Source organism: Podarcis filfolensis (assembly GCF_964270895.1).
Source record: "Podarcis filfolensis genome assembly, chromosome: 1".
Taxonomy (NCBI): domain Eukaryota; kingdom Metazoa; phylum Chordata; class Lepidosauria; order Squamata; family Lacertidae; genus Podarcis; species Podarcis filfolensis.
The window spans coordinates 58,828,323-58,855,667 of NC_139604.1; the positions used below are offsets into that span (position 1 = coordinate 58,828,323).

The 27,345-nt window shown below is 40.9% G+C and overlaps 2 protein-coding genes across 12 annotated transcripts in view; both read left to right on the top strand.

Moving 5' to 3' along the window:
• The window catches only part of CPT1A (carnitine palmitoyltransferase 1A), a 48,592-nt gene extending 45,235 nt beyond the window's left edge, over nt 1-3,357 (top strand). For all 8 annotated transcript variants that reach the window (XM_083600490.1, XM_083600486.1, XM_083600491.1 and 5 more), the window contains exon 19: nt 1,072-3,357. In XM_083600490.1, coding sequence (XP_083456616.1) covers nt 1,072-1,158 — 87 coding nt within the window. In that variant the 3' untranslated portion in view covers nt 1,159-3,357. The remainder of the gene's footprint in view (nt 1-1,071) is intronic.
• Nucleotides 3,358-4,589: 1,232 nt separating this feature from the next.
• Nucleotides 4,590-27,345, top strand: TESMIN (testis expressed metallothionein like protein). 4 transcript variants are annotated; one of them, XM_083601256.1, is made up of 13 exons: nt 4,595-5,330; nt 6,984-7,534; nt 8,058-8,172; nt 9,500-9,558; nt 10,202-10,363; nt 16,236-16,356; nt 18,766-18,842; nt 20,034-20,107; nt 21,860-21,931; nt 22,753-22,855; nt 23,689-23,826; nt 25,039-25,214; nt 26,268-27,345. In XM_083601256.1, the coding sequence occupies exons 1-13, from the start codon at nt 5,192-5,194 to the stop codon at nt 26,458-26,460; spliced, it is 1,980 nt and encodes a 659-aa protein (XP_083457382.1). In that variant the 5' UTR covers nt 4,595-5,191; the 3' UTR covers nt 26,461-27,345. The 4 variants fall into 4 exon arrangements, with proteins under 4 accessions (XP_083457385.1, XP_083457382.1, XP_083457383.1 ...); XM_083601257.1 differs by having other exon boundaries at nt 4,596-5,231; XM_083601258.1 differs by lacking the exon at nt 4,595-5,330 and adding an exon at nt 6,111-6,133.

Here is a 27,345-nt window from a genome sequence, read left to right on the forward strand (position 1 = left end):
CTCAAATGCAGTCCCATCCTTCCACAAATCAAACTATGCAACCTAGCCACAGTATGTTGCAAACAAAGAAAAGAATCAGATACAAGAAACATTTTAATCTTCTTTGTTCTTGACCACTTAACAATGAGACTTCTGTCTAAGGAGCAACAAAAATTCTTCTAAGCTACTGTGGTGTTTTAGAGATACTGAATGAAAATGGTGTGTGTTAACTGGTACACCTCCTTGTGGATCAAGCTCTGAGCAGACTGATATTGTAAAACAAATACAGCAAAGAAGTAATAGCAAACAGTTAATATCTCCCCCTCCTTCTCCTCCCCAAATATGTATCAAGAGAAGTAAATCATTCACTTGAAAACCTGCACATATAAATCCCTCCTGTGTTTGTAAGGTGTGAATTACTCGATATATTTACCTGTAGACTTTGTTTTGTTATCGGCAGGTTCTCATTTATAAGAAAAGAATGATTCCTATTATGTATTGCATTTTATCTCCATAGTCCAATATTACTGTTAAGGTGAAACCAGTTTCTGGCATTTTTTTTCACCAGTAGGAAATTACATATTTATCTATGAAATTGTTTTTTAAAACTCATAGATGGTGGGATTCAGTGGATGGCACTTTGCTGAAAGTATCCATCAGCAGAACAGGGAGGGAGGCAATTTTTGGCAATTCCCCAACTCCCTCCAAGTCTGTTCTGGAGGGTTGGGGGGGCATCTGGAGCAGATTTTTGGAATAAACAGAAGGCCGCTGGTGGCATAGCTGCCAACTTTTCCCTTTTTTAAAGGGAAATTCCCTTATTCCGAATAGGATTCCTCGCAAGAAAAGGGAAAAGTTGACAGCTATGGCTGGGGGGAGAGGGCAGGAATCACTAAAAATTGCCTCCCTCCCCATTCTACTGATAGAAACCATCCATAATCAGAGCAGCGCACGGTAGATTCTAACCGGAATATAAATATGAATTATCATATTACTCTCTCTGGTTTGTATCTATGTATGTACACACTATGAACTATATAATAATGAGAGTTCCATGTAACTAAATATGGATTTCTTACTCTGTTTATTGTTTAGAATTCCCATCGTTTCGGAAAGAACATCAAACAAGCATTGTGTGACATCCGTAACTTGTTCAGTCTTGGCAAAAATTCAACCAAGTGATTCCCTAACAGCAAGTCAACTAAACATCCTGAGTTGGCAGTGAGAACTCTTCTGATCAGTGGCTGAAAACAAGGCAGCTATGCAGCAATCCATTCAAAGTTATATAAATAAGTATTATTGGGAGAAGTTCCAACATTCATTACTACAGTTGATCAGAAGAGTTTTCTTCTCCCCAAGATATGACTTTTGGTATTCTCTGTGTTATTAGAAGAGCTGCAAACTGGCCACAAGTTAAGATGTCTAGACCTGTTCTAATTTGGTGTACATTTGATCATTTCTTACTTTAAAATCTCTCTACCTGTATTCTACAAATGAAGGGATGAAAATAGTGCATTCCAATCTCATGTCAACAAAAAACCTGGCTTGAAAAGTACCTGTAGCAAACCATCAATTAATGTATCTGCTGGGGGGTTTTTTAATCAGTAAGTGACAACTTCGGGCATTCATTTTATATAAAGGCATTTCATTAAGCTGAACATAAAATAATATTCTGGCAAACCTAATGTAATGCGCTAAGTGAAAAAAATGTTTTGTTGCTTGGAACTAAGCTTATATTGCCATAGGTCACTGATGAAATATTTGCTCTACCCGCAACTGCGACAATTGAACACACTTAAAAATATACATGCCCTAGTATTTTTCTGCGTTCTCACTTACGTTGTGAATGGGCCTGCTTTACATGTATTCCAGTACATCAAAAACAGAGGTTCTAAATGCAGGACATTATTACACTGTGGGGTTTTTTGTATTAACTTGTAAATTGTCTGCTAGATATGGAAAGTAGAGCTGCTGAACTTGGAAATAGAGTTGCTAATTCACAATAACTTATCTAGGTATATTTGGGTAAAAGTCAGCACATTTCTGTATGGTGTTGCATTTGAATGGTCCAACATGAAATTTCCTTTGGTTTTAACCTAATGAAAGCCCTTTCCTTTGAGACAGGAGTAATTTCTATGCTAGTTTTTTTAAAAAAGTGTCAATAGAACTTTTTTGTTTCAAATGGGAGATCAATATGTGGCAGTGAAAGCTGCCACATTTCATAACATTTCCCTATATTTCAGGAAAGTTAGCCATCAGATGCAAAATTTGTGGGACAATTCACAGTGCAAGCTAGTCTCAGCCTAGGTGGCACATTGTCATTTGCCTTAAGCAACTCCTGCCTTATGTGCAATCATGAAAAATTATAATGGAGAAACCTTCAATATACTTAGGTCATGGTTAAAATATGTGGTCCCAAACTCAATGTCTTAAAAATAGAAGGCATGGCAAATCATGAATAACATTACCAGAGAATTTGTAATGAGAATTACAAGGACAATAGTATGGGGGCTCATGGCTGGCACAAAGTACACTAAAAAGCCTAAAAATATTAACATTACAAAAATATAACAGCAAAGTCCTCTTGGCAATCTTTAAATAAAACTAAGAGTTTAGTGCAGCAATTACATCTGCTTATATGAATTAGGCTATAAAAATGATCATGCAACATGTTCAGAGATTTTAATATTCAATCCTAATGTTCCAAAACTTTTAACATTTAAAACAAATTGAGGGTGTGAGGAGGTCTCTTCTGTCCTGAGATGAAGAATATTAATAATATTCTTGGTTGTTCAACATGTCGGCTTGGGTATAAAATGAAGGTCAGATGGCAATGCTCTGTAAATAGATATTAGAGTACAGAGCCCCCCACAGGAATGGGTGGAACGTTACGTTTGATTAACTACAGTAAATAAACAAAATTTGGGGTGGGTGGTAATGAATCCTAAAATGCAGCATGGTGTCTAATCAATGTACAGCAGCAAGTTAAGAGTCAGTGTTTTGGAGCTTTGTTCATATGCTTTATATTGTCCACTGACTAATATATTAATTTTAAGGTAAATAATCTTTTTTATTAAGAGCTTACTTAGGTTTGACTCAGGTTTTAGATATTTCCAATGTAATCATAGTTAATGCATTATCAATGCAATTTTTGCATTCTTTAAGGGAATGTAATTGGCGGAGGACAACCTTTTTTTTATTGCAAGTGTTTGGAGGGTTAAGCTGTCGTGCATTTTTCATTTGACACCAAACAATTTCTAAAAAGACTTGGTTTGTATCCTCTCAGAATGTCAACTGCATGTAAATAATGTTCCATTGGTTGTAAATCTTTAAACGCACAGTAAGCATAGGTTATCCTTAATAAAGAAATTAATATTCTGATGTATGTGATTTTATTTCATAGATGTGGGAACACATTCATTTCTGTCATAGTCTTATAAATTCCAAAGAACATTCATTTCAAAAGAATTGTCAAGGATTATATATGTTACAAAGAAGAGTCTACTTAGATGTATTGATCTTATACTGATTTTTAAAAGGGCTTTTGATAATGAAAAACGCAACAATATGCATGGATAGTAATGAGTAATTAATTATCTTTATATTTATGTATAACCAGAAGCTTTAAGACACGGAACCTATTTCCATTTCTAATTGGAATGTGAAAACTGGCATTGGTTAGCATGCACATTTTTATTTAATATTTGTTCTCTCAGGCTTTCTATTCCATACTAATTGCATTCAGAAGTGGTACATTCCAGACTTTAAAAAGCACAGTGAAAAGCACTTCACCCCCTTGGTTCTTTTCCCAATGCATGGATTTAGGTGTATGCTATTTAATCACAAAAGTTGGAATATTTGGAACGACTCATTTTCTATGGAAGTGATTTCTTGCAGCATGATGCTTGTCAATTTGAAAAGAATGCTCATTTTTAATTGTGCATATTCTAATTGTGTATATGTGGGCCCTGTCCCACAAAATCACATGACACTGCACACACACACAATGGAAGTGCCCATCAACTTTGCCCCCCTCAAATATTTTACTGTGGGGCTGGGAAAGCAATCTCCACCCCAAGGAGCTGGCTCCTATGGGAGGATGATTAAACTGCACTGTTCTGACAAGGTTTTTTCCTGCCCTAATTACGGTACTTGATGCTACCCTGTGCATGCTGCTGCTGTGCCACAAGAAGCGGGGGTGAGGGAAGAAGTCAGAGAATATGACGTGGTGTCTAGTTGTGTATAAATTCCCTCTTATCTAACAGAAAATCCACTCTTAAAAAAAAAAAAAAAGACGGATCTAGTTGTAAACTTTGCTTAGCTCTTTTTTACCCTGTGCCACCTTTGCTCGTTAACATTACATATGTTAAAAATGAAACGCCTTATACTCAGGGCTGGATTTAGGTTTGATGAGGCCCTAAACTACTGAAGGTAATGGGGCCCTTTATATAGCACGCAGGGCCCATTACATCTTAGGAGCCTACACAACACAAAACGAAACACTGTTGCTGTATGTTTTGTTTTATTTGTTTTTTATCTTATATTTTGGAAATGTACACCTTTTTTTCCCTTTAATTTTTTTGGGGGCCCCCAAGAGTGGGGCCCTAAGCTCTAGCTTGTTTAGCATATACGTAAATCTGGCACTGATACTATCTGCGTATCTTCGGCGGGGAATGTTCCTTATTCTGGAACTTCCCTCATGCCATTCTGTGCCTTATATTTTCACTGATCCTCGGGCGTTTTTAAGCGAATGTCCCCTTATTAAAAGAGAGAGAAAACCACCAAAGCCCCTAGATTCTCAGCCGCTGCCTCAAGATAAGCAGGCGCCGGCTGGGAAAGGGAAGCGGCGTTTTAACAATTGCACATAAGTTGCCTCGTTTTGCTGATTAAAGGCGGCTGTGTGATTCTTGCCCTAATATCGAAAGGGGCGAGATTGGGAAAGAAGAGGCGGGAAGGCTGAGTTCTTTTCCCTTCAGCGCCCAGCGTGAATCCACTCCGCTCAGAGATGCGAGCGGGCCGCGTGGCTTTTGCAGGCGCGCGGGAAAGCGCTGAGGGAAAACCGCCCGGAGGGAGATCCGCCCCCCTCGGCGGGGCTGCTTAGCAGGAAGCGGCTTTTCCCGCGCGCTGACACTCGCGGGCGCTTCTGCGCTTAAAACTCCCTGGCCAACGGCTCCTTGGCACCCCTTCGGCGAGCGCTGCTCATAATGCAGTGCTGATGATGGAGGGGAAAAGGCGGGAATCTGCGGAGGGGGAAGGTGAGGTGGCGGGGTGGCTGGCCCGCTTCAGCCACCACGGTTTAAAAGAATGTCCGCCGCCCGCTCGAGATGGCTGCGTGAGGGCTGCTTCTTCACTTTGTATGTTGCTGCCATCAAGTTCGTCCCAAGCCTGGGACCCTGGTGTTTACAATAAGCAGACATGCCAAGGATGAACAACGTCTTTGTGAAATAGTTGTGTACCACACACGGGGGTGTCAGACCCGCAAAGTGTGAAGCACCCCTTATTCCACCATCTCTACATGGAAGCCACCCTTGGCCAGTGTTCTCAGATGTGTCACAGCTAATAATAATAATAATAATAATAATAATAATAATAATTTGCCACCCATCTGACTGGGTTGCCCCAGCCACTCTGGGCAGGCAGGCTTTTCACCCACTCCTGTTGAAAAGGAGACACCATGAAGATTCAAATATCTTCATGCTGGGCCAATAAAGTGTGTGTGTGTGTGTGCGTGTGCGCGCGCATCAGTAAAGGGGAACCTGTGGTCCTCCATTTGTTGTTAGGTAACAACTCTCATCAGCCCCAGACAGCAAAGTTTAAGAGCCGGGATGAGGTGAATTCTAATCCAACAAGACCTGGAAGGCTCCAGGTTAGCCACCCCGATAGGCACCATACACAATATAGAGGTGCATCCAAAGCAGCAACACAGATCTATATTGCACTGTCACTTGAGGCGAAGTAGAGGTGTGTGATTGCTTCAGATACAAGTAAATACACCCTTAATCTGTAATGTGTGAGGTAACCACCACCACACATACTTTAAAAAAACTCCTTTGATTCAGGTAGGCAAATGGGAGATCATAGGACAGGGTTATCCAGATGCAAACATACTATTTCGAAGTGGCACAGTTGTAAAAGCTTGATCTGAAATTTTTAGAAGGTCCGCATAATAGTTTACAATAACAAAAAACAAAAAAAACACATTTATGCCCCTCAGCTGTACTTTTTGTTATCTCTTTATAATGTATATTAGCATCTTGCATCTAGTCTGCCAACAATACCTATTTGGCTTGCGCAATAGGGTCTGTTTCTGATTTGGAACTGTATCTCAAAACTTTATATGTTTGAATACTGAATGTGGAAATATTAAAAGGTACATTTATTATGAGTATAGTAATAGTAATGGGAAATCATTTCCCAAACTACATATGGTGATGTTTAAAAGACAAGGTCATACTAGTGTAAGAATATGTACTTTCTCATAATACATAGAAGTTTCTGTCACAAACAATGGAAAAGTTTCAGGTATAGCTAAGGCAAATAGATAATTCATGTTCAAGTAAAAGTGGTCTAATAAAAAAACCATTTAAGCACTTCAAATGCATAGAAAAAGTTGCAACTCTATATTGATTGCTGTTGATAGTGTTTATATGTTTGAAGATCAGACATGCACAGCAGTACTACTGAAGAAAATATAATTAAGATCAGTTAAAGCAAATTGGCATTTGAATTTAACCAGTACCCCCCTAGAAGGTGGTTAAAAGTGAAAACACAAGTGGATGATTCTCCATTATGCCATTGAAGGTTTACATTTCAATTGGGAATTCTAATCCATGTTAGTTACTATCTGTAAAACCAAGGGTGAGTTTGTAGTGTGGATTTGCAGAGTACAAGAGTGCGATCTTGTGTATACACCATCCAATATGTAAGTGATCAGTGAGCATACGCATAGGATTGGAGTCTTATGTTGGATATGATTTGTTGCTTATTTTTGTTTGTTTATTTTGAAGCTGAAACAGCTACCAAGATGAAAATTGGCCCAGGACAAATAGATGTCTCTACAGAGATCAAATACTACCAATCTGAAAGTTTAACTGTACCTATGGAAAGTCATATAACTTTTAGTAAAATTTCAAGAATAGATAATGGACTTGTGAAGACCTTTAATTCCGAAATTCATAGTCCAAAGAATGATTTAATTAATAAACCAGTTGAAGAAGAATTCTATTCCAGTCAAGACACCTATTTAAGTTCTATGGCTGAAGCTGCACTGAATCGTGGGAAACATACTCTGAATAGAGAAAATGAACATGCAATGTTTGAAGTTAAAATGCAGCCATGTACACAAGAGTTTTGTGATGAAGTCCTTGGAAAATATCAGAAATTACCAGAAGCAACTCTTTCAGAAGTGACAACATGTGCATATTTACCACAATTGCAACTGTGCTCACAGAATATCAATTTTCCATCTTCCATAATGACAGAACATAGAGGTTCCATGCTATCTCTTGGCACCAGTACTGCTGATGGAGCAGTCAATACAAATGTAGAAATGATACCAGTAAGACTGCTTTTTTAAAATACCTGAATCATAATATATGTGCTTTGAATTAATCATTACATTTTAGTTGCTTTAGATAAAAATTCAGCATCATTTAATGAAAATGTAGGACAGCTTAGAAATATTGCATTATGATACATGGGGAATATCTCATGAATGCATTTTAGTCCTAATTAGGTACATTTCTAGCTCTTCATGTCCTGAGAATGGGAACAATACTGCTGTCCCACTAACAGTGATCCCACTCCAAGGAGCAAGGTCCATCCTAAGAAGGAGAACAAATTGGACAAGACAATATTTTGGGATTTAAAATTGGCCACATACTTTGCATAGGCATTGGGCATGTATCCCTCTCAGCCTCCTGATGGAAGATTGAGGCATGACAGGATCGATCATGGGATATAGATAAGATTTGTTATAGTACTATTACAGTGTATATAATTTAACATTTTAAAATATTTATTATTATTACAGCACAAATAGTTTTGTATATTAAGTTCAAACAGTATGTTTGCTTTCCTAGGTATTAAAAACAATAACTTCAACTGCAGATGCAAAGAACTGTGTTTCTTGTGACCAAATCAAAGGAATTATTAATAGTTCTGCAATGTCACAAGCCATACCAGAGTGTTCTGGTGGTGAGTGTTTTTGAAATATCTTTTGTTTTGGGCTTTTTTTTGTCCCAGATAATATTGCAAATTATTCGTGCAGGTGGGTTTCCACTTAATATGTTTTCTGGATTGCTTATTATTATTAAAGATAAATCATTTTTACCTTTAGTTCTTTTACTAATTTAAAGGAATCAGAAATGGAGGTCTTTTGTTTACCAGTTATTACATTAAAGGAAACTGTGTAACTTTTTGCCCTATGTTTGCTGTTTACTGATTACAGTTCAAAACTTCACACTTGGCATCCAAGTTGTTTCAGTTGCAACTTGTTTTCTAAAGCTTCCAGGAATGGAAGGCACTTGCAGTGAATGTAGTGCTGTTTCAGACATGGAAATGTTCTTTGTTCTTTTAACAGCTATGTGATGGATAGATAGCCATGTTAAACCTATTCTACTATGGAAATACAATTCTGGGGAAACTTGCACCTGTTGGCATTCTGTATGTCCCCTTATTTGCATGGAGTCCCTGATTTATCTTTGGCCCCACCACTCCACCTGCAATTTCCACAGGATACAAACCATATTCAAATATTATGTGTGTGTGCCCTCATGAAAATCCTATTGGCATCCTGACCATAATTTACTGAAAAGTTAACAGCCATTCACTTTAAGCCATATTTTTTCAGTACATTACAAAGTGTAATGGGGTGCCTTCATTTTTTCCTTAGGGTGTTTTTTTTGTTTCATTTTCAAATACTTCATATTTTCGTTTGAATTTATATTCATTTGAAACTTACATTTCAAATGTATTTTAAAATAATTTAGATTGTTTTGTCATATAAAAATTTACTATAAAGAAATTACCCCAGTGAAACTCCTTTGAATGGATTTGAAATACAGTCATACCTTGGATCCCAAACACCTTGCTAGTCAAACGTTTTGGCTCCCGATTGCCGCAGACCTGGAAGTGAGTGTTCCAGTTTGCAAATGTTTTTTGGAATACGAATGTCTGATGTGGCTTCTGTAGCTTCCGATTGGCTGCGGGAGCTTCTTGCAGCCAATCGGAAGCCGCACCTTGGTTTCCAAACGTTTTGGAAGTTGAACAGACTTCTGGAACACATTCCGTTCGACTTCTGAGGTACCACTGTAAGGGGAAATGGGTTTGAATTGTACCTAGGAATGTTGCCGTTTCCACTTGCTCTTCTTTTTCTAGACTCAATTGCTTACACTCAACTTCAAATGTTGTTGGTTTTATGAGTTATATTGTAACAGTTGTGGGATATAAACAATAATATTCTGATTAGATTGAATATCTGACATTGTCCGCATAATTTTCTCTTCAACATTTTGTATTGTAGAATCATGCAACGGTATCACTGTTTTATCTCAGGATACTGCTGCTGTTTGTGATGAGATTGTAAGTATATACTATGTTTTACTACTTGTTAGGATAATGTGAGTTGGATCCACAGTGAGTTGCATAGGCAGATGTCCCCCAATTTTTTTGTTTGTCCCCCCTCCCCCGCAACCTCTGCTTTGAATGGGTCAGCCTAGCCAGACCCGACTTCTCTAGAAATGGATGAAGCCATTGTATGAATGAAAGTTGGGCAAAGACACTCCTGGGTACAGCTGCCTCCTGAACATCCAGTTATTATGGGAAACAGGATGCCAGAGAAAAAGTACCATGGGTGTATTTAGGACACAGACACAGACACAGAATTAATATCTGTATTGAATTCTTAACATGCAATAAAATTGATTACTTGATACAACTTCTGTAATTTATTCATACTATTATTTAAATGATTCAAAGCAATGTGGAATGTAATTATTTATTGCAGGTTATTTTTTCCATCCTTTCTTAGTTCTTTAGATGTAAGTTGGGCTTTTAAAGATAGTGGTAATAATGACAATTTTAATTGGCTATTCTATGTATCAATTTGATCATAATGTTTCCTATCAATTTAAGCAACTTCAATTATTTTTTTCAACACCAGTTTTTTAACAGTGCAACATATTGTGAGCATATCCTTTAAAACATGAAATTGATTATATTTCAGGCTGAGGTCAGAGAAGCAGTTGTTAGCATTACAGCTAATAATTCAGATGAAGCAGTTTTTCAAAATTCAAATGGTGAAGAAATCAGCCATAACCTAGCAGCTTCACAAAATGCAATGGAGGAACCTACCTGTTCACAAAGAAATTATGCCAGTCCTCAAGTGGTAACTGCTGTGTTTTTACAATATAATAACTTGCACAGGAAAACTTTGCCAATAGTTTTTTGTTGTCTATGTTTTTATTAGAATGAAACTGCAGGGCTCTTAGTAGAGTAGCTTCCTCTTAGTGGTGCCATGTAGGCAGTAAGAAAACAATGAGCATTTTATAGTTCTGTTTATAGTCTTGACTATATGTGTATGATTAGATGCTTCTTCAGAGCAGCATTATGGACTGTCATCTACTTTACCTAATCTACCCTTCCCACCCAATATATTTCCTTGGCTTTGTTCCAAGTTTTTTTTCTCATCAACTGTTTCTGCTATGTTACATTTTTAATTATTTAATGCACAGTCCTAAGCAAGCTTATTCAGAAGCAAGATCCTCTAAGTTCAGTAATGGTTCAAGTGTCTTAGGCACTGGTTATTTAGGACCTTTCAAATCTGGCTTCCAGGCAAGGTTTGGAATGGAGAACACTTGCCACGCTAGTGGATGACTTATGCCAGGGAATGCTTCAGTACCATTGGCCTTTGTATCCTTCTAAAGCAAATCACTAGGGTGGGACTTAGAGGCACAGTATGTTGTGTCTCTGCTCCATTCTGAGATAATGGATTCAGAATGCACTGCTGGGGGGGGGGACTTCTATTCTACCCCTTGGTTGCTGGCTTCAACTTCTGTCTTGTCTGTGTGATTTTTAGCATTTGTATAAAACCACTGGGATAAGCCATCTGATGGTTTAGGCATCAGTGTAATCAGTATGCTAATTACATTAGTATGCTGATGACACACAGCTCTACCTCTCTTTTCCTTAACTTAATCCCAGGGAGGTAGTGGCAGTTATAAATGTGAAAGTTATTTTTGGGATTATGAAGGCAAAGAACCTGATGAAGTGCAGGGGTGCCAACTTGAATAAAATATTGGGCAGGTAGGCCCCCACCCCGCATAATCAATCACATGACATGATGCATGCACACCATTTGAATGGCAATACCCCTCAACTTTGGGAGGCCCACCCAAATATTTTATGGGGGACGAAGCCCCCTCAGCCCCTCGGGTTGGCTCCTATTATATGGTGGAAGTCCTGTTGGCTGAGAAATCTGCTCAGCTGGGTGGTGTGCAGCTGGTTCTGGGTGGGGGGTGCACTCCCCCAAAGCAGGAGTGGATAACTTTGTTCAGCCCAAGTGTCACATTCCCTAGTGAGCAACCATCCAAGGGCCACATGCCAGTGGTGGGTGGGGCAATGGATGTTAATCTTATCTTTGTACAAACTAGAGGCTTGCCACACAAATGACAGAGCTATCTCCATCCAGACAAGCAAGAGGCATTGTTGCTGCATTCTGAATCCTATTGTTCTAGGACCAATCAGACTGCTGCATTTTGGATCCTATTGTTCTAGGACCAATCAGACTGCTGCAGTTTGCATCCTATTCAACTCAGTACATAACACCCCTCCCCTCTAAGTTCCAGTCCTGCCCGGGAGGTCGCATTCATAGTCCTTGAGGTATGCCGGCGGCCTACGTGTGCGTTGTAGCCTGGGGTGTTCCCTGGTCTGAGGTTCAGGTTCTGGCTCGTGTTCCAAAGATGCTGGCTGTGATGGGGCTGTTTGGTCTGGCGCAACCGGCTCGCTCAGTCGTGGTTCTGGTTCTGGTGTCCTTTCGGCCTCACGGGTCCTCTCTGTATTTACTGATTCTGCCTCTCCTGCTGGCCCCTCCTGCTCTATGGGCCTCACTGCCCCACTGTTTCCTTGGGACTCCTCTGACCTGTCCTCCTCCTGGTTTTCTCCCGGGAATCATCGCCGTATCTGGTTGCAGTGGCGGCGCCAGCATTGCCCCCCATCCGTTAGCACCTTGTACGACACAGGGCCAGTGACCCTGGTGACTGTGGCGGGTACCCATCCAGGGCCTGCCCCAAAATTCTTTGCATACACTGGGTCCTCGGCCTCGAAGGTCCGGGGGTTCCTGCCTTCCCCCACCACTACCTCATCCTAAGCTCTATCGGGGTGAAGGCGGTCCAATCTGATTGCAAGGCGCCGACCCATTAGTAGTTCAGCGGGGCTCCGGCCAGTCATTGAGCTGGGGGTGCTGTGCTGTGCTAGGAGGAATGTGGCAAGGTGGTACTCCCAATCCCCTTGCATCATGCGGCGAAGGGTGTCCTTGGTGGTCCGCACCATGCGTTCTGCTTGGCCATTGGTGGCAGGGTGGAATGGCGCCGAACGGATGTGGCGGATGGCATTCTGCGCTGTGAAGGTTTGGAATTCTCCTGACGTAAATGCAGTCCTGAGACGAGAGTGTCAGGGAGCCCGTGGGTTGCAAACAGCATGCGTAGTACCCGGATGGCTGCGGATGTAGAAGTGGACAGTACCAGTGCGACTTCCAGCCATTTGGTGTAGGAGTCCACCACTATGAAGAATGTTTTCCCCTGAATGGGGCCAGCGTGACCATGGTGCTCGGGCGGACTCCCAGGACTGGACTGGGGCCCTTGGGGGATCTGGGCGGGATTCTTGGCAGGCCTGGCAGTGTTTGACCCAGGCCTCTATCTCTCCGTCGATCCCCGGCCACCGCTCATAACTCCTGGCAAGGGCCTTCATTCTTACTACCCCTGGGTGTGTCTCGTGTAGGGCTGTGAGGACCCTTTTGCAGAGGGGCTGGGGAACAACGACCCTGCTTCCCCATAACAGGCACCCCTTGTGGGCCGACAGTTCATGTTTGCGGGTTGTGTTGAGTGTCTGGGAAAAGTATGCCACCGGTACCTCTCTTCCATCCGGGAGTTGGTGTCCCAGGACAGCGCCAATGCCATAGGGCGAGGCGTCGTATGCTAGCACCACCGGCAGCCTCTCGTCGAAGTGTGCCAAGACCGAGTTTGAGACAAGCAAGTCCTTGACTGCCTGGAATGCGGCCTCCTGGCGCTGGCCCCACACCCAAGGGGCCCGCTTGTCCAGGAGTCTGTGTAGGGGCTCCGCTACCGCCGCCTTGTGGGGAAGGAAGGAATGGTAAAAGTTCAATAGTCCCAAGAAGGCCTGAAGTTCAGTCTTGCTCTTGGGCACTGGGGCATCACAAATGGCCCATACCTTGTCCCCAGTCGGGTGGACCCCTTCTGCGTCCACCATAAATCCCAGAAAGTCCACGTGAGGCACTCCTAGTAGACATTTTTCCCGCTTCACCTTGAGACCCGCCGTCTGGAAACGGTGCAGAACGGTGCGGAGGCGGTCCTCAAACCCCTCTGGTGTGGGCCCGGCAATCAACACATCATCGAAGAAGGGGGTGACGCCAGGAATCCCTTTAAGGAGCGAGTCCATTAGATTCTGGAATATGCCTGGTGCCACACTGACACCGAATTGCAGCCGCTTTACCCTGAATGCTCCTCTGTGCGTCACAATCGTCTGTGCCTCTGCTGTGGCCTCATCTACTGGCAGCTGTTGATATGCTTGGGCCAAGTCCAGCTTGCCAAAAATTTTCGACCCAGCCAGGGTGGCAAGGACATGGCTGACCACTGGCGCTGGGTATGCATGGGCCGTGAGGGCCTTGTTTATGGTACATTTGTAGTCTGCGCAGATGCGGACCGAACCATTAGGTTTGACGGGTGTGATGATTGGGGTTTCCCAGGGGGCATTAGGCACCGGCTCCAGCACTCCTTGCTCCACGAGCCGGTCCAATTCCTCGTCTATATGGGGTTTCAGGGCGAATGGGACCCGGCGGGCCTTGAGCCTGACCGGTCGTACTGCTGTAGAGCAATGGGGGGGGGCCCGTATACTGTCCCAATTTCACATCGAAAACCCCTGAAAATTCCTTGCATATGGCGTCCACGTCCACTTGTAAGCTAGTGTGGTTCACCCCGATGACGGCTAGCCCCAGTGGTCCAAACCATGCCAATCCCAGTAAGCTAATGTAGGGGCCCTTGACGACAAGCAAGTCCAGTTGCCGCGTCCGCCCTCGGTATTGCACCCTGAAGGTTCCCACCCCCATTGTGGGGACCTTACATTTCTGGAAGTCCCGGAGGGTGAATGGGGCCGGCCTGAGTTTGGGACCCCCAGTAGGACACAGTTTCCTTAAGGTCCTTGCCGAGATTATGGATAGAGTTGAACCCGTGTCAAGCTCCATGCGGCATGGGGCCCCCTCTATCTGTACCTCTACATAAATTTTCTCTACGTTGGGGTGGGGCAACTGGTATACCTGGAAGTCCGTGAGCTCTGTCGAGTTGCCTTGGTGCGTTGGGCCCCGGGACCTGGGGCTCTTGGATTGGTCATCTGATGCCTGGCATCGGGTGGGCCGAGCTCAACACACCCGGGCGATGTGTCCCGATTTTCTGCACTGCCTGCACTCTGCGTTGCGGAAACAGCAGGTCCTCCTCTCGTGACTTTCCCCGCAGCTTGCGCAGTTCTCTCCTTCTCGTCAAGGCAGCTGTGGTATGTGGGCTGCTTGAGTGCGCTGCTGTACTCGGTGCACCTCCTCCCTGTCAGATCCTGAGTCGTCGGTGAGGTCTTCGTGGTGGACCCTCGGTTGGGATGGCAGGCTCGGCCGTGCCTCTTGCATCGACCTCTCGGCAGCTTCCGTTGCCAGGACCTCCTCCAGAGCGACCTGGAACATTAGGTCCTTCTTAGCGTAGAGGCGTCGTTGCAGCTTTTCATCCTTCAGGCCACCGACAAGGAGGTCACGAAGCATGTTCTCCAGCTCTGAGAAGTTGCAGAACCGGGCGGCTTGGCGGAGAGAGGTCGCAAACCCAGTTATGGTTTCCCCAGGGGCTTGCCGCTTTGCGTAGAAGGCATTTCGACGAGCCACCACTGAGGGCTGCGGCGAAAAGTGCCCCTTCAGCTGTTATTATTGTTTTGTATGGAACAGTAGAGACGTCTTCAGGCGCAAGGAGACCCCGGGCGATTTCAAACGTCTCCTCTCCGCAGACGCTGAAGAATATCACCCTCTTCTTGGCGTCTTTTTCGTCGGTGACCCCTTTGGCTTCTAGGAGGAAGGTGAAACGGGAGGCGTACGCTTCCCAGTCTCCAGATGCTGGGTTGAACGGCGAGAAGCTGCTGTCGGTTGCCATTCTGAGTTCCTTGTGTCCCAGAGCTGAAGCCTGGATACACGGTGCGGGGCAGCGTTGCGGCAGGTGGCGGTGCTGTGTGTGGCAGTCAGCTCAGCGGGATCCCATCCTCGTCACCAGTGAAATATACTCAGAGTCGCAAAGTGATTTCATGCTCTTTATTCAGCTCACAGTGGTGAGGAGGAATGAATGAATGTCCCCTCAAAGTATCTGCTTTATATACATTATTTACACAATGGGCTGCACATGATTGGCTAATTCTGGAATTCTACTGTAAGCCAATCAGGTTGTGGATTCACTTATATCTGGAGCATGATTGGGTGGTTCCTGCCAACCAATCATACTGCTGCATTGTTCTAGGACCAATCAGATTGCTGCATTTTGGATCCTATTGTTCTAGGACCAATCAGACTGCTGCAGTTTGGATCCTATTCAACTCAGTACATAACAGTTACAGTTCAATGACATATTCAAGGTGGGGGTGGGGACAGAAACCTGGAGGATGGAATGAAGCAAGACCTGTGAGGTGTGTGGTCTGGGGAAGAGCCATGGCCAGAGGTTCCCAAGGGCTATAAAGTGAAGTATAGGGGCCGCATTTGGCCTCCAGCCTGAGGGTCTCCAGCCTAGCCTAGCCCAGCCCTGACGATTATGATATAAATGTATTTGTGGAATGCCCTGCTGCAAGAAGTATATATGGATCCTTCACTGCTGATTTTTAAGAAAAATCTTAATATTTTTAATTTCATACTTTTATTATGTTGTATATTGATTAAGTTTTGATGCTCATTTTAAGGAGTGTAATATGGGTTTTAATCTGATGATTTTTTTGTTGATTATGCAATTCAGATCATCTGCCAGTTGAAGGGTGGTACTCATATACTTTGTATAAACAATGCAGACACAAGAGAATTAAAAGCAGTTCATTTGGTCCCCCAGTATCAAGACCAGCCTAAGTATCCTCAGACAGGTATTGAAATTTTGGAAAATATGAACAACATATATAATTAGTGAAAATAACAGAACAAAATGCCTTGTGTTAGGGAAATCTGATTAGCAAAAATGTGGATTTGAGGAATATTTCATCTAAAAATGTGTATTTACACTAAAATGCTGACATTTTCATGAGAATTCAAAAAATAAATTACAAACTGATGTGGAAATGTTGAGAATCAAACTCAGTTCCTGAGGGAATTGAAATTGACAGATTCATGCACCTTTAATCAGGAAACAATAATATTTATCCTGTCTTCACATCCGGGTAGTTTTGCTGGATTCCTCTACTTTTGTAAAATATATGTACTTCAACATATATTATGTTTTTGTTAAACACTTGTTAATTCCTATATACTGTTGAAAACTGTCTTGAGCATCTTTGATCAGAACAAAAACAAAGAAATCCAAAGGTGCTTGAAATGAACACTTTGAGGAAACAAGTATAATACTGATGAGACTGCATTATAGTATTCTGATGGCACAGCTAAGGACAAACACTAAGGACATAAAATGTAAATAATCACCTAAAGGTATGGATATGGGGGAACCTGAATCATTGAAAAGATCCAGCCATTGTGAACATTCCCTTCACTAACTTCACCAAGGGATGTGCAGAATATGCTGAATAATCTTGCCACCCGACCATGGAATGCTCAGGTGCCTTGTCTCATTGTTTTATTCATTGCCAATATAGATCCTGTCTGTATACTTTCAGCAAGCTTCATCATAGACAATATCCAGATGACATCTGTAAAACTCTGTAAAATTCATAATCCATAGGGCAATTTTCTGGGGAAAGCATCACGTTTTCTAAGTTATAAAATATAATGCTCTCAACATTGGGAAAATGCAGTATTCCCATAACAGAAACATGCAGTTAGGGGAGATGTCTAGACTGAGCTCAACAGTTTAGGAACAAAATAAGGACTTGGGCTACCATGGAATCTTAAGTGTAGAAAGGCTCCTAGTAAAGGGGGAGTTCTGTCTGCATTTACCCAAACCATCCACATGATGTCACTGTTCAATCAACTATAAAGGAATCTGATAATTTTAATAGATCAATATAGTCATGATAATATTTCAATAAGCATTCTTTTCAGAATATTGTTATATAGCAATCACTGTCTCTGAATGATGACAAAGGTAAAATATGAGAAGAAGGAGTCTTTCTTAGGTTTCTTCTCAAAATCTTGATTGTAAAAAAATTAATAATTGTACATATTTAAATTGCACTCAGACAATTTCTCCTCAAACCACCTGCAATTGCAGTAATGCAGTACATTTTTAAAAATTGGGCCTGAGACCAACAGTGCAATCTTATGCATGTCTACTCAGAAGTAAGACCCATCGAACAGTTGTTCACTGTGCATCCAGACCAGAATTTTTTTTCCATACAATTTGTTATTAACACACAAGGAGGAAGTGCAGTCCACATCATAAGACTTACAACCCTTTTCTATCTGTTTAAAGTACAAAGAAGCAAAAGCTTTTCTAAGACTAGACTTGCATTGCCAAACAGAAACATTTCCAGTTATTGTTGCACCCATTTTTCATTATTGGAAGGGTTTTTTTTATTTTTACCTTTTAAATTTTGACAATTACTGTTGCACCCATACATGTGGACACCTTTAGCTTTTCAGAAGAAGCAGTTAAGCCCAGCCTTTTCATTATTCTCCAAACCACTATTTCAAAATAAACTCACTCTTTGCGGGACCCAATTCTTAGCATAGGTCACATATTTTTTGAGCTGGGGGAAGGGGATTAGATTTGCACAAAATTATATAAATATATAAAACAAAGCCTGATAATCATGAACATGGAAGTGCATGTGAAAGTGAAATGTGCAAAGATATGTGTTGGGACAGCTAGCTGGAGATGCTTTAGAAGCAAACCCAGAAGCTTGGCCTCCAAACTGCTGCTGTTCCTACTTAGTGAACATAAGCTGCTTTATGCCATCAAGCCACTGGTTCATATATCTCAATATATTGCAGCAGCAATCCTGCCTTTCAGGCAGTCTCTCCAATTTGTATTTGGAAATATCAGGAGTTGAACGTGTATATTTTGCATGCAAAACATGGCCTTACAACTAAAATACCACCATCCTGGGCTTCTGGAGCTTCTTGTGTGTTTTTTTGCCCTCTGTAGGATCCTTTCTTTTTATATTTGTGTGAAATAAATGCAGTTTGGTTTGGAAAGATAAATATATGGAAAATGTCAAACTTCTTTAGCATGGAAAAAACTTAATTATTTCTAAGTTTTATTTATGCTAAAGAAGTAACTGTTTACATCTCTTAGTTCCTCTGAAATGTAGGTCACTTATCCAAATATGTATTTGTTTAAATCTATACATTGCACTAACCTAAATGAAATATTTTCTTATTAGATGCAAGTAATTCTGTAACATCTGTACTGGGACAGTTTTTACCAGTTGGAGGTAAACTGAATGTCTGTGCACAAGAGGTAAGTGTTACTTTTGCCCTCAGATAAGAGTTTTTAATTTGACATTCTCAAACTGCATATCATGCGTCTTTCTCTGTCTACCAAGGGATATGCAGATTGTGCATATGTTTTAGTACCCAACCATTGCCTGCTTTGATGTCTTGTCTCATGTTTCTGCTTTGTTGCTACAGGCAGGCCTTTCTAGAATGGGCCATATTCAACAAACCTGTTGTGCTAGTGGAAGCTATTGCAAGGATTCCTGATAGCGCAGCAGGAATTCTGCTCCTCTCTTCCCTCTGTACTCCCCAAATCTCCTCTGGAGGGTTGGAGGTTGTTATGAGGCATGCATCTGAACCCACATGCCTTACCACCACACACATGGCCTCAATGTACAGCTCAAGGGATTGGAACCTTATGCATGGAAGGAGTGCATATGTCCATTAAAAATGGGTGTATAGCTTTAACCCTTATACCTAATAAATAACTAATCATACCCGGAAGTAGAGAAAGATTGGTCTATTTTACAAAAATGAAGAGATGGAGTTAGGGTTGCCATACATCCAGAATTTCCCAGAGACACCTGGAATACTGTGGCTGAATGGCAGAAAAAAACAACTTTTGTGTCCAGATTTTCACTTTTTGAAATATGGCAACCCTAATATAGATGCTGCTTCAGACAGCACGGTTATACACAAGCATTTAATACATTCATTAGGCATACACAAACCTTAGATCTAAAGAATAAAAGTCTGTTAATAATCCAAAGCCTGCAGGGTGTGTGTAACAATGTGCCACAGACCCACAACAAAAAGAGAAGACTATATGGGAGAGAGAAAGATACCTGATCTGGAAACAAGCAGATTGCAAAATCAAGCATGGAGATCTGTGTCTCCTGTGATAATTATTAGGAGCAACAAGGTAGCCTTTTTTTCTTGTACTAGTGCTCCAAAATTTGGAGCTGGTCCCAGTCAGCAACATGAAAATAGTGTCAATATTAAGAGTATAAGTTAAAGGCAAATATCAGTCCTAAAATACCATTTTTCCTAACGTATATTTCACTTTTCCATGACTTGTTCTAACATTTATGAAGGTGATTTATAAATATTTTATCTTGATTATTTAATCTATTTTTATAATCTTTTTGTTTTTTAAATGCATATAAAAAGTTGACAACTAAATGCAAATGGAATATCTGGTTTGTATTTTGAGCAGCTTGATAATGGATCCATATATACATGCCATTCAGATAAAAATCTTCAAGAGCCAACAAAACTGACCTTAGTTGGGTAAGACAGTAATATATTTGTTAATATCTTTAATAATAAGACATGGTATTTATACAAATCCCTACAATACTGAAAAGTTCTATACCCTAGTCAGGCTAGCTTTGTCTGTTACCTCCAGATTTCAGATCTACCGTATTTTTCACTCTATAGGACGCACTTTTTCCCCTCCAAAAATGAAGGGGAAATGCGTGTGCATCCTATGGAGCGAATGCAGGCTTTCGCTGAAGCCTGGAGAGCGAGAGGAGTCGGTGCGCACCGACCCCTCTCGCTCCCCAGGCTTCAGGAAGCTATCCGAAAGCCTTTGGAGCGCAGCGGGAGTGCCTGCCGCGCTCCAAAGGCTTGTGGATAGCAGCCTACAGCCCAAAACCCGGGGAGTGCTGCGCAGCGCGCTCTGGGCTTTGGGCAGATATCCACAAGCCTTGGGAGCTTGGCGGGAGTTCCCGCCGGGCTCCCAAGGCTTGCGGATAGCAGCCTCCAAACCCGACCTGGTTTGGAGGCTGGTGGTGGGGAGAAGCGCTGCTTTCCCCACCGCCAGCCCCACACGCTCGGGGGACAGCGGGGAGGCAGAGCGCCGCCTTCCCGCTGTTCCCCGACTTGGTTTGGAGGCTGGCGGTGTGGGAAAGCAGCGCTTCTCCCCACCGCCAGTCCCACAAGCTCGGGGGACAGTGGGGAGGCGGAGCCCACCTTCCCGCTGTTCCCCAACCTGGTCTTTGGGGCTGGCGGTGGGGGAAAGCAGCGCTCCCCCCCCCCCGCCAGCCCCAAAGAGTAGGTCGAAAGGAACCCAAAGCCTCCAGAGCCCAGCGGGAACTTCCGCTGGGCTCCGGAGACTTCGGGTGAGCACACCGTGATCGCACAGAACGCACCTTGTTTTAGAGGGGGAGAACAAGAAAAAAAAATTTTTTTTTTTTGCTGTTCTCCCCCTCCTATGGTCCGGTGCATCCTATGGTCCGGTGCGTCCAATAGAGCGAAAAATACGGTAATTGGTAACTGTTAAATATTATTTTTGTAAAACTACTCACACTCCACTAATGGTGTTAGTATTTAAAATATTCAAATCTGTTGATTGTGTGGAGTAGGTGTACTTAATTGGTGTTATCGAAAAGATGAGATTTGACCCTAAATTTATAAATAAAATATAACAAGTATATAGTGATTTGTTTGATAAGGTGATAAATCATTTGATAAATCAAATGATCTTGATTTTAATCAAATTAGTCCACAGTTGGGGATGAAGCAAGGCTATCAACATTCTCCTCTTTTGTTTGTTTTGGCCATTGAACCCTTGGCACAACATATTCAGCATAATCCTGAGGAGGTGGTGATGGGAAATGGTCCTTCTGTTGACTTATATCCAGGTCCTACCTAGGTTGATTTCCTGCTCCTTCAGAAGCCTCCCATCCCATCCTACTTTGTTAGGAGGGGCTCCAGCCCACCAGAGCCATTGGGAGCTGCAGTGGGGGAGGAAGGATAAGTTCAGTTTATTTTAGGACCCGATGCATTATGTTTCCCTCTGTATAACAGAAGATTGAATGATGATTTGTTCATTACCCTTACAGCAAATGATGTGGAGGACTTGAGGTAGCAAAACAAGGTTCTGTGAATGGAGTCATAGTTAGGAGTCCCATTTTTTCACGCTTTTTCACCAGTAAATGGGTGTAATCTCTAATAATCTTCCCAAGACATTCAATATATAATTTTTAATTATATATCTAATAATGTGCTTCTTTTTTAAAAAAAAATTGCAATGCCTAGGTTACCTTGCAGCTCCTGGGATACAAAGTCAAAAAAGCCATGCAACTGCACTAAATCACAGTGTCTCAAATTGTAAGTAAACAAAATATTGAAGTATCTATTCTTAGTGTAAAAAAACTCCAAATGTAATTAATTTATTCCTGCCATATGTATTAAACTGAAGCCATGGCAGTAAACAGGACTTTGATATAGAACAGGATATTAATTTACCACATCTGAAGCTGCATTTTTCTCTTCTTTTTATGCACAGTGCTTAGCCTGATGCATACAAAGTAATGCCTGGAAGATACACTTCTGGAAGCATGTTGAAAAATAAGGCAGCACAAAAAAAATAGATACCATGACAAAATAAGTGTATCTCTAGTAGTTCATAGTACTATATAAAGATAATATAGAAAATAGAGGTTCTGAGCCATTATGTTCCTTGCTTTCTTCTAACGTTGTGATAGTAAAAAAAATTTAAAATTCCTTTTATATACCAAATGCATGTTGAAAATGTATCAGCCTTTTTTATCTGATATTCATTTGTTTTCCTCTGCCACTCTTTAGCAGGTATCTTGAGTAAAGGTTCATGTAAATGTTTACATACGGAATTGGAAGATTACTTAATAACTTGCATTAAATAAGACATAAATAATGCTGCTTTAGAATAAAAAGGAGACAGAAAATATCTAGAAGGGAAACTATAGAGAATGGGATCAGCAATCTCCCAATGAAAGCACTTGAATGAAATGTTGGTTGCTGGATTGGTTGCAATCTTTAGAACGCCAAAAAATTGGGGACAGAGAAAAACAAAATCATAGAATGCACAGATAACCACATGACTACATGAACCATCCTTGAAAATGATAAACTATAAAATGTATTTCATCTGCTGCCTTTGTTAAACACAGATACTGTGATTGCTTTGCCAATGGTGATTTCTGCAGTAACTGCAACTGCAATAATTGTTATAACAATCCACAACATGAACTAGAGAGGATTAAGGCAATTAAGGTAATGCAAGTAATATTATCTACTTTTTATTATATCTCCTGTGTTAATTACTGTCCTGTTTCCTAACAAGAGACGAAGGAGAAGTCTCCTCAGCAAGGGCTAAAAAGCTGGCAGTCCTCCTAGAGCAGGGGTCAGCAAACTTTTTCAGCAGGGGGCCGGTCCACTGTTCCTCAGACCTTGTGGGGGGCCGGACTATATTTTGAAAAAAATAATGAATGAATTCCAAAGCCCCACAATAACCCAGAGATGCATTTTAAATAAAAGTATACATTCTATTCATGTAAAAACACACTGATTCCCAGACCATCTGCAGGCTGGATTTAGAAGGCGATTGGGCCAGATCCGGCCCCTGGGCCTTAGTTTGCCTACCCATGTCCTAGAGATACATGGAAGGGATCTCTTTACCATAGCCAGACTTTTAGATTAGGGTTGGCTGAGCAATGCACAGAGCTGATGGGCCAAAGACTAGACGATTGATAGAAATGTCCCCACAAGTCTCTGAGTTCATTTAAGTATCTAATGTGTACATGATGGGAAAGAGTGTGTGGTTTTGAGATTTGCTTGACATTTTTATTGGAAGGACTGTACCCTAGTAGCTCTAGCAGAATAGCCTCCACAGATGACAACATACAGTGCTGTGAGTACATCTTGTCTCATGTTAACAGGTGGACCATATAAACAAGAACTTCCTTGATTGCTACCACCTGTAAAAATAATTAATATGCCTTCAGAAAAGCATAGTTTAGGAATAAAGTAAGCTATAAAAAGGTAAAAAAATGTTGTTTTTTTCAATTTGAATGTCTTCAATATAAATAAAAAAATATTTGTTTTAGGCTTGTCTTGACAGAAATCCAGAAGCTTTCCTGCCAAAGATTGGAAAAGGGAAACTAGGAGATATCAAGCCCAGACATAATAAAGGATGTAATTGTAAGCGGTCAGGGTGCCTAAAAAATTACTGTGAATGCTTTGAGGTTTGTTCAATGAAATTTTCTAATTCTGCTTTATAAAAATGTGTAACAGTGGTGGGATTCATTCAGTAATATTGTAGGCACTTAGAAACTTTATCTGAGGGGAAACTCCCATAGAGTGTGCGCCTCATGGAAAACTGCAGGCTCTAGCAGCAGGTTCAAAGTTTAAAAGCAGCTAGAATATTGGGTGGCCACCTGCAAAAAAAGACAGGGCTTTTGTATCTCTACAGCAGGTGAAACTTTTCTTCTACATCTACACAATTATTAAAGGTACAACAGCCTTGTCTTTTGCATCTGCACTAGAAGAAAGGTAAATGGAAATATGCTGGCAAAATGAAGAAAGCATTTCCTATTCCGCCATGCAGGTATGATATATTTTACAAAGCAGTATGCGAGGGTTGTACAAGAAACCAAAGATGCTTCTTTGATGGTTGAAGTGATGAGTATCAGTATATCTTATTTATTTTTTAGTTATTTAACAAAATCTGTATCCCTCTTAACTGTAAATACAACTCAGCTGTTTACAAAGAATACAAGATGCACATTCAATTTGTCAATGGAATCAACTTTAGGAGAACCCAGGAAAAGGTCCTTTCTTATGGCACCTGAAGGTAAATGTGATACACATGAGTATTAAAGGTAGGAGCAGCAAATCCAAGACAGATATTAAGAGCAGATTCATGGATGAGTCCCATACAAGACTTTTATAGGTCAAACCCAGTGCTTCAAATTGTTTCTGGAAACAAGTTTGATACTTGAATTGTGCCTATGGAAATAATTAAGCTTTTTTTTAAAAAAAATGCTAGCCAGTGTCAGTCAATCTGGGTCCATATTCTAAACTAAATGGCATTTCTTAGTATTCTTCAAAGAGAACTCCACATACAACTAGGAGTTGTGAAAAATAGTTTATCACACTATAATATTCTTTGTAGCAATTACCAATGATCTTGGAAGCATGCTTCCAAGGAATCATACATAGGTGGAATATACACACATAAAAACCGTTCTGAAATTTTTTTTTAAATCATTTTAAAAAACACCACATTGAATTTTCCATAAGACTCACCATTGCCATCTAGTGTCACACTGCATATTGCACTTAAAACGTTTTATTTGCTGCTGTATGGCTGAGTCCTTGTATTGTAGCAGAGCCAGATCTTATATTATTTAATAGTATTGAGTGATTTATGAATTAGAACATTTTGCATCTTCTAGGCTAAAATCATGTGTTCATCTATCTGCAAGTGTGTTGGTTGCAAAAATTATGAAGAAAGCCCAGATCGAAAAACACTAATGAATATACCAAACTATATGGAAATTAAAAGTTATGAAGGAAATGACTCTGTATCATTTTCTAATTTTGAAATATTATCAAAAAGCAAAAAAGACAGGTAAATATTAAGGATTACCTATGTGATGTCCACCTTTTATCTAAGATATGTATCTTAAAATAGCAAACTTTTTTATATGCCATAGCACTGATTTTAAACATATATGTAACAGCCTAGTTGTCTGTCCCTCTCAACCTTTGCTTTCTCCTTTCTAGATGCTCTATCTTACGTATGATTATTCTGTCAGAGCTTAGTAACTTGTTTCAGCTACACAGGTTACTGCTGAGGTGAAGGTTGTAGCACTGACTCTTTGGTACCAATATATGTTTGGTGCGTTTGTTTTTGAAGCGGGTGCCGCTGTGGGTTAAACCACAGAGCCTAGGACTTGCCGATCAGAAGGTCGGTGGTTCGAATCCCCGCAAGCTTCATGAGCTCTTGTGAGATTTTGGTGCAGGTGGTGGGGTCGGTGGGGCACACGTCGTGGCACCACCTCAGGGGATTCTGCCGGAGGCGGCTGCTTTATCCTGCTATTGGGATGGGAGAGGCCAGTAGCTTTGTGAATCTAGGTTGTTTCCAAAGAGTTGAAAAGTAGCCTGAGTAGGGCATGATTCGCAGTGAAGAATTGGGAGGTGAGGATGAGTGCTTAATCTTTCGCCTGCCTTTTGCTTCTGCCCTGCACCTCAACCCTCTGGTTGCTTTTCCTTCCAGAATTCCAACCAGAGAAAAGTGGCTGGAATGACGAAGTTGTATGGGGAAAATGAAGCACTGTTAAATAGACAATAATTGAACAGATTAAGCCTTTTGTAATGAGGAAATAAAATTTTGGGGAAAACTTCACCTGCTGACATTGAGACATTATTAGTTGTAGGTAGCCCTTTATTTATTTCAGTCTCTCCACACACTTGCAAAAGAAAAAATAAGAATGCATATGGGACAAAGCATATGCAAATTTGTGCCCTTTTCTATATTAAGGCCAAATGCAAAAAAGTGTACCTGGCACAGAAAATCCTGTTTGAAGACCCTGAAAAGTTCAGCCATGAGTAAATTGGTAACTTATCTTTTTCATTAATTTACTTATTTTAAAAGTATATATTGGTTTTTTTGTTCCAATAGGCAGTCTAGTACATGTATATCATGGGAAGTGGTTGAGGCAACATGTGCCTGTCTTCTTGCTCAAGCTGAAGAGGCAGAAAAAGAAGCTTACTCTATTTGCCTAGCAGAACAAATGATCTTAGAAGAATTTGGAAGATGCTTATCACAGATCCTGCACTCTGAATTTAAATCCAAAGGGCTGAAAGTTGAATAATCTGCTTTGGATACAAATGCACAATGAACTGCAGTAATGCTTGAAATAGCCTTTGATGATGATAATATTGATAAAAAATAACTTACCATTCTTATTCTCATATCATTGCTATTTTTTATTTCCATATAATGCTAGTTTACACAGTAGTGGCCAGGATGGAGCTGCATTGCTTACCTGGCTTTCCAAGCCAAAGGTCATTGTAAGTAACCAAGAGGGGGAGTAGGGTGGCAGTAGGGAGGTCAACATGGTGCAGGTTAATATTCCAGATTAACAGTATAATTAAAAGCATGTAAACTAAATTATTTTGGTTTATAAATTAAAATTTCTCATCTTTCTGCTACTATAGGCTCAAATAGATTAACAAACACAGATTTAGATGTTTTCCAGATAACTGGCTTGTGGAACACACATTATATAATTTCTAAATTACTCTGAATTAAATTTGATTAGATGCAAACTCAATACGTGAAAATAATTCCTAGTTAAAATATTTTTGTTTGAGTCAAGGACACTCACTCAAAACTTCCCTCCAAGTTTAATCATTTCACAGATTTAAATGAAAATTAGCCTGATTAATGGTGCTGTAAAAATGGGAGTGCCTCAGATGTAATTTGGTTTCTATTTATCTTAGTGTTGAATTGTTTTAAAATATTGTTTTCAATTTACTGTACTTTACTAGTTTTGTAATGATGAAAACTGATAGAAATTTTAGCTAATGCAACCCTTTATTAAGTATTTTTCTTGTGCTAAAAGAGGAACATGCAGTAGATATGAAAGTAAAACATTGAATTCATGACATTTGAGTCACAATCTGAATGATTTGCACCTCTGCGTAGCAAAACTTGCATTAAAGTTGGCGTTTAGTTAATATATACCCTTTAAAAA

What these genes read in the sequence shown, in the direction of transcription:
- TESMIN (XM_083601256.1), top strand. Translation starts at nt 5,192, where the DNA reads ATGATGGAGGGGAAAAGGCGGGAATCTGCGGAGGGGGAAGGTGAGGTG. An exon ending in CAAATGTAGAAATGATACCA is followed by an intron (nt 7,535 to 8,057) that starts GTAAGACTGCTT and finishes TTGCTTTCCTAG; the next exon opens with GTATTAAAAACAATAACTTC. An exon ending in AAATCACAGTGTCTCAAATT is followed by an intron (nt 21,932 to 22,752) that starts GTAAGTAAACAA and finishes TGTTAAACACAG; the next exon opens with ATACTGTGATTGCTTTGCCA.